This window comes from Neodiprion pinetum, chromosome 3, assembly GCF_021155775.2.
Source record: "Neodiprion pinetum isolate iyNeoPine1 chromosome 3, iyNeoPine1.2, whole genome shotgun sequence".
NCBI lineage: Eukaryota > Metazoa > Arthropoda > Insecta > Hymenoptera > Diprionidae > Neodiprion > Neodiprion pinetum.
This window is the reverse complement of record NC_060234.1, coordinates 30057845-30071803: the sequence shown is the minus strand read 5'-3', so window position 1 is coordinate 30071803 and position 13959 is coordinate 30057845. Positions and strand designations below refer to the sequence as shown.

The 13959-nt window shown below is 44.3% G+C and overlaps 1 protein-coding gene across 2 annotated transcripts in view; it reads left to right on the top strand.

The window, feature by feature from the left end:
• Positions 1 to 13959, top strand: part of Cnb (Centrobin) — a 77607-nt gene that overhangs the window by 31699 nt on the left and 31949 nt on the right. For both annotated transcript variants that reach the window (XR_006882338.2, XM_046618713.2), the window contains exon 5: positions 11769 to 12006. Coding sequence is in view for 1 of the 2 variants with exons in the window: in XM_046618713.2 (XP_046474669.1) it covers positions 11769 to 12006 (238 nt within the window). In the remaining variant the exon portion in view is untranslated. The remainder of the gene's footprint in view (positions 1 to 11768; positions 12007 to 13959) is intronic.

Below are 13959 nucleotides of genomic sequence, written 5' to 3'. Positions count from 1 at the left end.
TCAGATGCACAAAGCTTCGCAATTGTGGAACTGTTTTTTGCATATTCATATCTCTCCTGGATCGTTTGATTGTTACGAACGAAACAATAGTGATCGAAATTCCTGAGAACGCGCGTGGCCAGGCTTTGTTTCAACATAACTTTTTACAGAACTTCACTACGGTCTGACAAGCTCCACTCATCCAGGATAGACTCCCCCTCGAAAACATCCCTTGTTTTCAAACATGAGAGCACGTCACGACGCGAGCTGAATATATTCCTCGATCCAAAAGGGGAACGGAGAGCAGATGACAATACACGGCATGTTATAGATGTGAGAGAGACAATATTTCTCTTTCATCCGTACGTTGCAGCGGTCATTGTTTCTCGCCGCAGCAATGTTACGCTTTACCTTGTATTAGACTTATAATTGTGCAAGGTGAATTTCTGATAAATTTTTCACCGAGCACTCGCATTTATGTGCAAATCCTTGCCGATTTCTTCGGCGGAGTTTTCCAACTTTTTGCGGCGCTTGGGGTAATGGAGAAGCTAAGCGGGGTCGCTCGTGTTGAACGTAAATCCTTCTTGATCCCCTCGTTAATTTAATATTCCTTATGTCGCATGGCGAGTGTCGGGGCGAGCGATGCAGACTGGCAACATTTGTTTACACGTTAAGCCCGTCACCCGCAAACCGCCAAGAAACGGGGTGGTGATTTCTCTTTTATTCGCCGAGTGCCCGCGCGGAGTATCTAACCGAGAGAAGATGGTGTTGTTTGGCGGAAGGTAGAAAGTTGTCGGTCCTACAAGGTTAAATATTTCAGCCGCGTAGCCTCGGGGCCTTTGTGGACTGGCTCAGATGCGCACGTATATTCGATGTAAGGAAGTCGAGAATTTGTTCCCCGACGGCGTTTCGTGTATATACCGTCTGGTGAAACTGTCCTCGCGGAGGTCGGACGACGAGAATAAAAGGGACCTCGAGTTACGAACGAAATGGGGTTGCCACCAGCACCAATCTAATCCGAAGAAGTAAAGCAAAGAGAAACACCCAATAATTAAGGATTCTCCCAGCAGCACTATGAGTCCGCGATGTCTCCGAGGAGGAGCGGAAGGGACCGGAAGGAAGAGAGAGAGAGAGAGAGAGAAAGAGGGAGAAAGAGGAGGAAACTGAAATTTGACGTCTGGTGCTCGGTATATTTGTGTTAGGCTACGCGCCACTGGCATTCCAGTCTTTCGGGCTAACCACGTCGAGTCTACCCCTTCCGAATTATAAAGTCAGTCGATTATCATCCTCGCCTCCTCCACCTTCTCGCCTAGATGCTAATTTTATGCGTAAAGTAAATTTTACCGCGTACCAGATTTCCCCCGATTTCCGGTTCACCGCGAAAGTAATCCGAGCGCCCCTCGGCTAAGTCCCGCTTACGTCATTGTCACATGTAATTTCAAACTCGTTATAAGAACGAGTCTTACAACTTATAAGCTGTAAGCCATGGCTTTCGTAGATATTTCACTCGAGTTCCTCCGCTATCCTGCATTAGAAATATTATATAATACATTCTATATAAGCTCCTACTTCTATACTATTTGTCTTTACAACTTTATACCTGAGCCACTTTAATAAGGAAGCCTCCCTCACTCCCTCCGGGATGGAGTCTCTTTACCCTCATAAATCGGTTTTGGTTCAAATTTTTTTTCTTTTCTCCGACATTTTCGGATCTCGGAGAAATCGAATCATTTCCTTTTGGCCGCTCTTGGACCTCGAGAAACTAAGTTTTCTCTGGTGGACCTTCTGTTTGGCGAAAGGTAGCCGGAAAATAGGTAGAAAAAAGCCCCGACCTCCAACTTGCGCTTATAAACGTGAATATTGTATGTCGAAATTGAACCATCGGGACCACAAAAATACATACTTTTTAAACGCTACCAAATCGGCTCGTGGCAAATTTCATTCAAGCACAATTATTGTAGGAAGTTTGTCATCTCAAGGAGAGAACATGTCACCGTCAAACTCAATGGGATTTATCGGTATGTGGAAGTCATTTTTCTGTAATAACGTTGAAAAAAAAATGAGTTTTGGGAAGTTCTAGTAGTTCTAGGGCATGAAAGTTGAATCAATTGCTTATGAAAAATCAGAGGTATCGTATCAGGACAATAGGACCCAATATCCGGAATCTTTTGTTGTATGCAATCAAAGTTATGTAACCAATATTGACCTAATTTTGAATAATTAAACATCGAAGTCCATTATACCGATGCGTTGACAGTTCTGTCAGAACTGGTAGCCAAGGCTGGGACGCTTCATGGAAAGTTACGAGTTCGAAATCTATGTTTGTTCCTGGTGATGATATAAATTCACAGTTGTATTTCCTGCCAAGAGGTGAAGCGAAGAGGCGCCCAGAGCACTGGGAAAACAAACATTTCCGCCTGACAAGGGCTTCTTCTCCTTCTTCTTCTTCTTCTTCGTCTTCTTCTTCTCTTCTTCTTCCCCTGCTCCTTCTTCTTCTTCTTCATCGTTTCCTTCCACTTCTTGTTCTTGTCGTCATCGCGTCACGTCACCCACACATGAGGCCGCGGTGTAAAAGCGATACACACAAGGGCGTCGCGTCGCCCCCCTGCAGCAGTCAGTTTCACAATTCTCGGGGAGTCCTCGTCACTGCCAGTAACACTACCACGAGGCGTCAACATCTTTATTTCATTACAAGTGCGTACTCGCCCGGTCTCTCCCGCGGAGTATTCGTATTCTCGACTTGTAACGGTGGCGCGAGGCGTAACCTCCGCAACCCGGAGAACGGAAGGACCGTCGGAAAGGATGAAAGTGCCTGGAGGAGCGTCAGGAAGAGAAAAGGACAGCTCGAGGGGCGAGGGAAAGGGAGGAACGCGGCCCGTAGTATACCTACCTGACTCGAACACCCTCGTTTGTTTTTCGTGTTATACACATTTTCCTCCATTTGTACCTCTTCCTCCGCCTCTTCCTCCGCACGACATTTGCTCTCGCGGGAAGCCATAGCGTTTCTGCAAACCCGGGTTCCCAGCGTTATAGGCATGACGCCCGCCTGCAGCCCGCGGCACAAAGGATTCCCAAATTCGAATGAAATACATCAAGCCGCGGCTGGAAGGACGCTGGGCAAACAAGTGACGGCTGGTTCCGTTTAGATCCACCCTGCACCGGATGTACGCCTCGTTCCCCTTTGTCAGTGGCGGTCGCGGCTCGGCTTGACCCGTCTTCCGTATTCATGCCCCCGTTCGCAAATACCGACCAATAATCGAACGGGCTTCACAATCGTAACTTCACCGTTACCCATCGGTCACCATGTGCTCCGCAACTCGTATTGTGACAACCCGTTCGCCAAACCCCGAGTGTCCCCGTCGTCCACCGAATCATCCCTCGGAGGCTCCGAACCTCCCCGCAGTGGCGTAATCGCGGCTATACTCGGCTGGATGTTCACGGCTCTATGTGAGCTTCTGCTATTCAAACGGCATTTCGAAAGCCCTGAATATAACCTGTCGATTCCCGCCGATGCAGATGGCTTGATAACGGCATTTCACTCACATTTATTGCTTACTTTCGTGCTGCATACCCAACGTTAACTCACAAAGGAACCACGTCTCCTGGCGATACTGAGTACCCGACGATGCTGGCTTTATCTCCGGTTCAAAGAACGTTCGGGCTTGTTGACTTTCACCGTTTTATGTATCCCTTTTTCTTCCATTCACGATCTTACCGCACGCTCACGACTGTGAATTGGTTTTATGGTACCGCAATATTTGAGATTTTCAACCACGGTATTACCACGCTTTGATCAAGAGTGCGCAAAGCGCGAGCCGTGCAGAGTAAATTACAAGCGAGCACGTGTACTTGGGTGGGTGAGTACACATACATATTTCGCTTCACTCGACGGTCAAGTACTGCAGCTGGGTGTGTAAATCGCGATATTTAAAATCACAGAGACGCGAAAAAATATACTCATATGTATTATATAATTCGGATGGAAATTCATTTCAGCATATAATTTATCGAAACTACGTCAAAGTGCGAAATTATAATTTACCTTTGTACACCCCCATATAATGTATCGTGCGTATTTGCGACACCTCGCGATGAGAAATATGCAAACATATTCGCACTGAACAACAGATTTAACGCGCAAATTAACTCTCTCTCTCTGCCAGCTCTTGCGTTGTGTAGTTCAAATGCATATTATTATATTTTGTGAAATAACCGCTTTGCTCGTTCCTGATTATACACTCGGGAATTTTTATCGTTTACCCAACAAATTTCATGATGTTTACAGATTTTATTTCATCGCGCTCACCGTCCAATCGATTACAACATTCGTATCTATAACTACACTCATCGTGCGGTCGAGAGTATCGAGCAGAGGGGGATCAAAGGAAGCCTTCAAAACTTCAACGCTCTGTTGTAGATTCTTGCAGATAAACGTAAAACGTGGCTGAAGCCCCGCGGCGTTTCGACCTTTCGCCAAACAGCTCATGACCAACGGAGAAAGATATATTCCAGGCCATCGCGATATTTTACGGTCATTTTACGGGTCGTTTTTGTTGCCTATTTTCACGTCGCTGAGGAATTTGTCGACTGGCGCGACATTTACGGCGATAATTATCCAGAGCAATTGAGAGAGAATCGCAAAGTTAAGGGGGGTGAATAATCAAAGCCGCAATTTCAACGAAAACTGAATAACTTTTCCAAGACGTTTCCGAGGATAATAATATATATTTCACCTCAATGAAAGTTCAGAGGTACGTATATCTAGGCTCTTAATCCAGATACTAGATTAACGGTACGTAAAGAACAGAAGTAAATTACTGTTTCAGTACCCATAAAAGCTTCATTTCTCCAGAGTGAATGAATTATATTATCTGATCTTGAAATCTCGGGCGCGATTATCGAGGTGCTTGAATAGCGAAGCGTATAGCTTGAGTAGACTTGGTCATGACGATTTCAAGAAGCGGCAGCTATCTATCGACTTTTGCATCTATGTGCGCGGACTGGAAGAATCGGCGAATAACACGTACAGCGAATGCTTGAATATAATTAATTCGGCAGGCCTGGACAAAGCTCCGTGAAGCGTTGTCTGAAATCAGGTGTATCCACTTCAATCTAGGACGACGAGAAGTTGCCAGTTCCCGGCGAAATTGCCACGTTACAAGTTGGCAATACTCTTGGTACCAATTATCCCGCCCCTCGACGGGAGAACTTGACTTTGTACGCGTCGTTGTTGGTAATAGAAGCGTGAATAGGAACAACTATTCCACCACAACATCGGACAACGTACGTACAAAGAATAAAGAACAGCTTTCCACCGCAGCTTAAGTACGGAACTTCTCGAGAAATTATCTACTTCCCTACCCTCTGAGCTGATCCGATAGTCTCTCTGCGCCTTGCTGCAGTCGGAAAACAACTTATTGTCAACGCGTCAGCGATTCTGAAACGTATACCTGTAATATCGCCCTTAAGAAGAAACTGATACGAATTCAAGGCACGAGTGGGAAATCCATGTATAGTTTGAATTGTTATTTTTAATGACGAATTGTACGATGGTAATAATTGATTCGTGAAATCGATCCTCGAATGAAATTACTGGAACTCGTAGGTACGTAGAGAGTTCGCCCCACATTGTTCAAATATCTAAAGGCAAAATAATGGCCCGCAGCAGGTAATACGTGTACTGGAATAACTAAAGGAATGTAGAAAGAAGTGGAAATACGGGTAAATGGAGAATCGAGCGAAATCCACTTAAAAATCCGCCAAAATGATTGAATGCACTGTATAAACTGAACTGAAACTTCCGTGTTCGAAGGAAAATAGCGGTGACGTTTTTACTGTCGCGAAAACGTATCTAACAATAAGGGGGAAAGGAAAATTCATTAACACGCAGTTCAAAGCATGTAAAGTAATGTTGGATGAATCGTGTAATGATTGCGGTCGTCTGTTTATAACGCGGGTCGATATGATATCCAAGGAGAAAAAAATTGACGAAAAGTCTTCGTCTCGCGCAAGTCCTGAACGCAAACGAAGCTAGATCGAATTCCGGGAGATCAAAGAGGTGTCTCGGAAGGGCTTGAAAAGCGCTGCCTAATTCTCAGATTCGATTAAACAAGCTTCCATATGTCATTAGCAGTACTGTTTCGGGGAAGCGTAACGGAAATCCCGTAGTTTGTTGGACTTACGGAGTACCTAGAATGATTTCAGTGCGTGCAAGTGCAGGAGAACCGGAATTTCATCCGAGCCGAGGTCTCGTTGTTTTAGGAAAATATACAAACTCTCGTCGTCCGTATCACGAATGCATCGCCGCTCGGATATAACCATTCGAAATAGGTACCCAACCACCCACTCGCGCCCTGAATGCATTCGCTCGGTGCAGCGGCTGCACTCGGAGGTATTTAAAAACCACGAATACAAATTGATACTAAGCGTGGAAAGCGCCGCGGAGAACGAGAGCTTCCTAGCCGCATGTGTAAATATTAATAATGAATTAGCCGGTCGGTGTGTGCACAGATGAACCCGTAGGCACATCTCGTCGTCCCGGAGAGATTTATTCTCCTCTCAAACGGCGCGGAAAGGGTTGACTGAGCCTTTCACATGACGTAAATCGTGCGTGTATATGAGAGCTGAAATTTCGCAGGGCAACAAAAAACGCGGTGGGACGGTGGGTAAAATGACGTTGAAAAATACTCATACAAGCTTGATAACCGAAAAAAGCGAGATGGTCCTCGGGTGCCGAGCGCGAGAGAGTGAATAGTTCGCCCTTCTTGCCGCCGCGTTCGAGGATTTTTCCACTTTGTAACGTTGATAGTCTTCGCGTGCCACTAACGACTCTGAAGATGATTAATCGCGCGGCCCGATTCAATTTCCCGCAATTCCGTTACACCGCCAACTCGAAACCACTTCATTCCCATTCCGACCGGGTACCGCGGAGGTGCCAATTTGTAATTTTTATACCGAATCACCGGAACGCCATATTTCAGGATAGATTCGGTGCATGTGGGAGCGCGCGTGTGTGCAGGCACCGCGTATTAATCTTCATTAGGCCCGCAACGCGTTACGCCGATCCATTTTACGACCCCCAAAGTGGCAAAACAATGCTTATTGATAGCCAACAGAGCGTGGAATTTATGAACACTGCCAAAACGATTACCTGCCTCTCTCCCGGACGACTTGACGCGAGATCGACGCAGAGGTTTTCGTATCGGCCGGGGATACGCATCCCTCGCCCTTTCCCTCCTTTTTATCCATCCAACACCCTCGACTCATCCGCCATATACCTAACGTATACCTTACACCTTCGCCCGCCGTAGCACCGAAACTTATCCACCGCCTGCTCCTCTTCCCTCGGCGAATAGGTGTTATACCTATCTACCTACCTACCGCCTTCGGAAATCACCGCGAGGAGAACCGCACGCTATCTCGATCGGAATAAATCCTCTGTAATTCAACCTTAACTGTAACTGATGCTCCTCCTTCGAGTGTACTCTGTTATAATCGAGAGCATATACCCGATTCGTCATTGTTATATTCAATATTGGCCTAATGCGTTTCCGTACTTATTAATTTACGAGATGAGCGTTGTGTATTTTTCGAGAACGCGATTCATTTCGCAGTTTCAACGAAACGTGTAATCTGAGGTAAAGGTTACATTTCACAGGCTCCAATTTTTCCACGATTATCAAATTGTCGAGTGCCGTTGTGATAACATCGATAATACAACTGTGCTCTTGAATCCAGTGAAATAAATCCCAAATAATTCATTGTTAATCACTGACGCATCCCGCGTGACTGCGTTCGAGACATAAAATTTTCTGAAAAATGACAGAATGGTTTCTTGCAACATTTCAGGTCCATAAATCGAGACCAATTTCTCGGGAAGAGGAAAACGTGAATACAGAAGGCAACGATATGAATGTACGTTCGGATTGCATTGATAAAATATCGAGACTTGTGTATCTCGGACGCATCTTCTTGCAAGTTTACGTTTTAAAGCAAAAAATGAATCCGATTATTATAATGCGACAAAATCTTGGCTGTAATATGTATGAATTCGCAGAAAGTGATGAATGATAAAATGAAACGGGGAAAAGAATCCGCAGAGGCAGAATAAAAAATAATTAAGAATTTCAGCGATAAAGAAGTGTGGAGAGAGATTTTTACATGTTGCAGCATGTGAATTGGATGGTGCGTCAAAGACGTCGTTGTATCCTCGTATCCTATTATGCAGACTCAAAGCAAATACGTGCGCGTTTCTTGTGAAAATAACAGCGTCGCCGGCGTCCTCCCGGCGGTATATTTATTTCAAGTAGCACAAAAAAGAAAAGAGATGAAAAAAAAAACGACAAACGTACCGACGACGTGAGGACAGACCGAAAGAAAAAATTGATAAACCAAAAAAAGAAACAATTTAGGAATAAAAATGATAAAAAAAAAGTTCATATTCGCACACGAGAGGCTCGGAAAAGGCGTCAATTCTGCGACCCCAATTGAAATTCCAAGTCCATTACAGCGGGCGGCCCGTTTTCTCCGCCTTAACCTTATACCTTAATTCAAATGGTTATATATACGCATACGTACATGTATACGTGTACACCTGGCTCTCAATCCGTAACTGTGTTACTCTTTTTTTTTTTTGTACTAATTTTCTTTCACGTTGCCTTATGAAAATATAGAGCTCCAGAATCCGCTCGAAGTAATGAGAAAGTATTCGCGCTGTAATGCCGGAGGGTTAAATTGTTCAACATTACAACTCGACGCGTCGTTCGATGCATACAAAGCTCTGGGGGGTAGAGGTAACTCTCGACGACGACGGTGTAAAAGCGGACGCGCGTTCTCTTTCCACAGGGAATAAATCACGCCCTCCTCCCCCGTGGTCCATAGACCTGCATCCGCGTAATGCTAGGTGTGCACCAGGCTAGCCACCCTCCACCCTCCGTCCACCCCCGAGGATGCTGCAGTACGGCACCCGCAAACAGCAAACTGGAGGACGCACGCAGGCAGCCGTATGCATGATAACGCGGGATATGCAGGATAACGCCGAGGTCTGTTATATTTTAGGATTTGTGCAATCCTGGATTCTCGGCGGAGAAGGGGGAGAAAGTATAACCGCCGGACGGAGCTTGGCAAGTGCTATAATTTCAGTGTAAACTGCACGTTGGACCTCCAGGGCGGACGCGAGGCGAGGCTGCCGCAGCGCAAAGCGAAACGAAAGTTAAAATTTCATGGAATATATGATCGGATTGCCTATAAACTAAAGATACCGGCATTCGCGGCTGCGTGCGCGGTCCGACGTACGCGAACCACCTACTTTCCGGTGTGCACCTTCATATAAAACGCGGATGTCAATAACAGGAACGCGTCTCTCTACAACGCGCGATATTCCTGCGGCGTAAAATAAACCCGGCGATATTTATCCCGTCTCATCCCCTATAAAAAAGCGGTCCTGCCGCGGAGGCACGGGCTTTGTTCTACTTCCACCCGCTCTCCTCTCCTTCCCTGATAAATATTTCATTCGTATTATCGCACAGCCTTCTGCACGTTTCAGGTTAATGTTTCCAACGCGTTATACATACGTATATATGTATATAATGTATTATATACTCACGGTTTGATCAAACGCTCGAGCGCTTCGGGCGCGGGAAAGTTACTCTTCTGCATCGACCACGGTGAAATTTTACAACCGTTCGTGCAACCCTTTTACCGGCAATTCTAGCCAAAGCTAGGCTACTATATGTATATTTATACTGTATTATAGTTAATTTGAACGGCGGGTATTCACGCAGCTTTGTAACCCTTGATAACAGTATCAGCATAGACATCCCAATAACGTAAAACGCCCTGCTTCCCCGTCGCTTCCCTGATTAATCATCTCTTTGAACGCAGCACCCGAGACACTCAATTAACGCTAATGCTAATCAACATTAAAGCATCGTTAGTTGATCACTGACTCGGAATGGAGTCAATTTAACACTTTGTCCGCGACTCTAGCTGGTACGTTTCGATTTCAATTTCAAAAAATTTTCACCCAGAGACCGGCGCCGAAACAGCGATCCCCTTTTCTCTTTATCTACACGCCCGCAGGAAAAAGTGATTTTGCGATAAAAATGAACTGAAACGAATGGCTATTCGTTCGACGGCGGGACGATGATGGGTTTTGCTTTGAACGAAACAAAATCGATCTTTGTACATAATCGTACCAATTTTTAATCACCCTTCTACGGTTTCGATTCGAATCACCGCTATCACACTCTCTACCGAAGTTCAAACATTTTGTATGGTATTTCTAATCTTTGTCATTCGTTCGTAATCGCTGCGCAATGTATTTTCAATGCGGAAGGTGAAAGAAGGGCATGAAATTCGAGTTCCAGAATTATAAATTGCACAGCCAGAATCCCGATATTGGCACGAGAACATATCGGATCAGTATAGCAAAAATTATTCAAATTGTGACGCCATATGGCTTGACTGGTTCTCAAGGTGTTGAAGGGACGTTGAATTTCACCGCACCGATTCCCTCATATCGAACTCAAATATGGGTACATAGCACGCGCTACCGCCGATATTATTCCTCGCTTTTCTCATATTACTTTATTTGAATATCGCTCACGTGACTCTCGTTCTCGATACAATTGTCGGAAGAAACGTCGGGAAATTACATTACTTCACGTGTCATTTGATACGCAGGTATAAAAAACTCCGATACACCTTACGAACGTTTCCACAACTTTGAATTAATCCGTCTCGACGCTTGCGGAGGCTGAAGGAAATTCGGAGCCTCAACTCTGGTGCGAGAAACGAGATCAAGACCAGTTTGTAATTGTAAACCAGTCGGCATAGCAATGGGGAACACATCTTAGTCTTCTTATCAGAAATTACTTTCACCTTTCACCTCGCGAGATACATTACCATACCTTGCGGAATTATTTTATGGGGTGGCTTGTAAAACAGCTGTTACCCACCTCCGGTGCTCGCTCTCTGCTCCCGAGAACATTTGGTATTTATAGGATGTGAACCCATTCAAAATACGTTGAGCACTTCACGCACTCGTGATACACACACGCAGAGAGAGAGAGAGAGGGAGAGAGAGAGAGAGAGAAACGAGGTGGACCAGGGGAATTGTTAATGCCCCTGTTGTATGTTCACTTTTTAAACAATGAAAATAAGATTTGATCCCCGTGAAAATCCGAGGATTTATATTCACCGCTGAAGTGTGAGTGTGTGGGTTGTTGTGTACGAAAAATTATGCATTCCAGAAAAGATTATTTAAATTCTAATTATTTGTCAAATTGGCGAATCAATTAAAACTTTTAATTATCCCTACGCGTTCGACGTATTAATCCGACAAGCGAAATTCAATAACAGAAAAAAAGCTTCTGCCTAAATCAGGCATACATAATTTTGGACACAATTAAAAAACACATCGTATCTTCCCGTCTCATTTTTCTCGGTATTAAAAATAATGAAGGATAGAGAGCGAGGGGTGGGGGTGGGGGGGGGGGGGGAGGACCGGTAGATATACATGTAAAAATAGAATAAGAAATGTAAAGTGTGCAATTTGGCGTAAAAGTTTGAGACCGCGCGGGAAAGTTGATTCGGTTTTAATAGAGCTTCACTTTTTTTTTATTTTTTTTTTCTCCTCAGCAACGTGGCTTTATTCAAATTCGCGTACTTCATATAATTGTCCAGGGCTACTCGCGCATACCATCAGGTATAATGAAGTTTTCATAACAAGATTTGCATATCCTCTGCACCGCCCGCTAATCTCCACTTTATATTTACTTATCCGGCAGGTCGGTCAAGCCAACGTGAAGCAGCGCAAGTTCGACTCGAACTTCGATGGCCATCAGCATCTCGCCACGAGCCCCGGGCTTTTAGGGAGCGAGCTAAGCCTGGTCCTCAAACTGCTTCCGTCTCATTATGTCAACGGTCAATTGAACCTGCGATGCTTGGCTGAGATTCCGGCCGTATACACGTCGATGAGCGAAGTGCAGCTCGGCCCAGGACAGCGGGAGCCGATCCCCGAGAGAGGTAAACACACGATCCTTTATAATTAGCGCGTTACTCGCAACTCTGCGATTCTAACCCCCGTCTAATTATTATTTGCGTTTCTTTTTCACCCTCTATACTTTTTAACGCTGAAACGTCGCGACGACCGGCGTGTCACTGCAGCTATACTCGTTTCCAAAATGGCGGACCGTCCGGTGTAAAACATTGAACGGAACATGATATAATTATGACGACAGAATTTTTAATACGAGACTGACATTCGTTCGTGTAATGTTTCTTGAGTATTTTTTTTTTTATTGCTATAAGAGTCAACGTTCGTTGGCTCATCCGTGGATTCTGTTCACCACAAAATTACTTGCGGAATGAATATTCTTACAGTATTCCTTTCTAGCGAAAAATAATTGTATTGATCAATGATTATCGGGCGTTTGATCATTTTTGCCGTTCAAATTGTAGGCCGGATCTTATTTTTAATTGTTCTTGGCCCGAAACATCATGACGACTATGAAAACCTCTGTTTCGCGTGACTGGTGAAATTCAGTCATTTCGCAGACGCGCAGAAAGATAATTGAAGTAATTGGAGCATTTTATCCTCTGATGAACGCAACGTGAATAAACGGCTGAGGTACTAGTAGCGGGTATAAACTTCTCGAAAACGAGAAAATCCGAACAGAAGCTGAAAAGTCATCGAGGGGTGAACTGATACGCGAATAAGCTCTTCGGTTGAGCATAATGTGCGACGTGAATGCCATGCAGATGCAGCGGCAGATCATAGATTCGGGTAGAAAAGGAAGCTGTAGCGTCGAGAGGAGAGGGATGAATTAGAGATAAAGATAAACTCTCTCCGTGGCAAAGACAGGCTCTGGCGCTAATTAACATTCAGAGTTTTTTATACGCGCACCCACTCAATTCCTCGCCTCCATCTCGGCCTACTGGTTCGTTTATTAACCCGTAGCCTGCAGGCCGTTTGACGTGGTGGTAGGGCTTGGAAGTATGCATACATAGGTACCCATATAATTTCCACACACGGCACGGGCACGTCAGTGTTGCATATATTGCGCAGAACGTGCCTCTGTGCGTCGCGTAAAACTCTATGTACACGGTTATAACTCATCAAAGGAACCCTTACATTGCTGATTTATGCGACAAATTAAAGCGGCAAGTGCGATGACCCGTCCCGGTGAATACCATCCGCGTTATACAATATTATGCATATCGTATACGCGTATTGCCTTCTATGCCCGGCGAAATTTGCATTCTTTGTACGATTATGGAGGATGATATTGTGCGAGACAATTTATTCACATATGTTCACGCTGTGTCTGTGCTGTTCAATTTTAGGAATAGAACATGCAACGTAATAGTGCCAAATTAGTAATTTCTTTTTACTCGGTACCGTAAAACATGTGCTTGGTTACCGTCAAAGTTTCTTCTTGTTTCAACTGTGTCATAACAATAGAGTAGCATAATTAACAAACTGATGGAGAATACAGGAAACTTTTTTCAATACTCTGAAGCTCATTTTTTTTTTTTTTTTTTTTTTTTTTAATAAAATTACCTGTCTTGCGAAATCAAGATTACAGTTAAAGAACGTAATTAGATCTGCATGGTTCGTTTGACAAGTGACTTTGTCAACCCAAGTGAGCGAGTTGATATTTTCCCGAAGAAAACTGTTGTGCAATTTAAAGGAAGTTGAAATATTAGTTTAATATTTTATGAAATCGAATAGAATTCGATTTTACTCACGTGATCTGTAAAAATAAGGAAATCATCCAGTTAAAGTTAAGATTTACGTTTTCATAACAGATGATATCTCGTTAATGATGCACGTGGTATTTCGAATACCACGATTGACGAAATATTTCTAACGACCCAAACGCGCATGCGGTATTCCGATTAATTACATTAATGCCATATATTCATGCGATTGAGTAATGATTTTAATTAAGAGGGTGCCCCAGTCGATTTTGACGT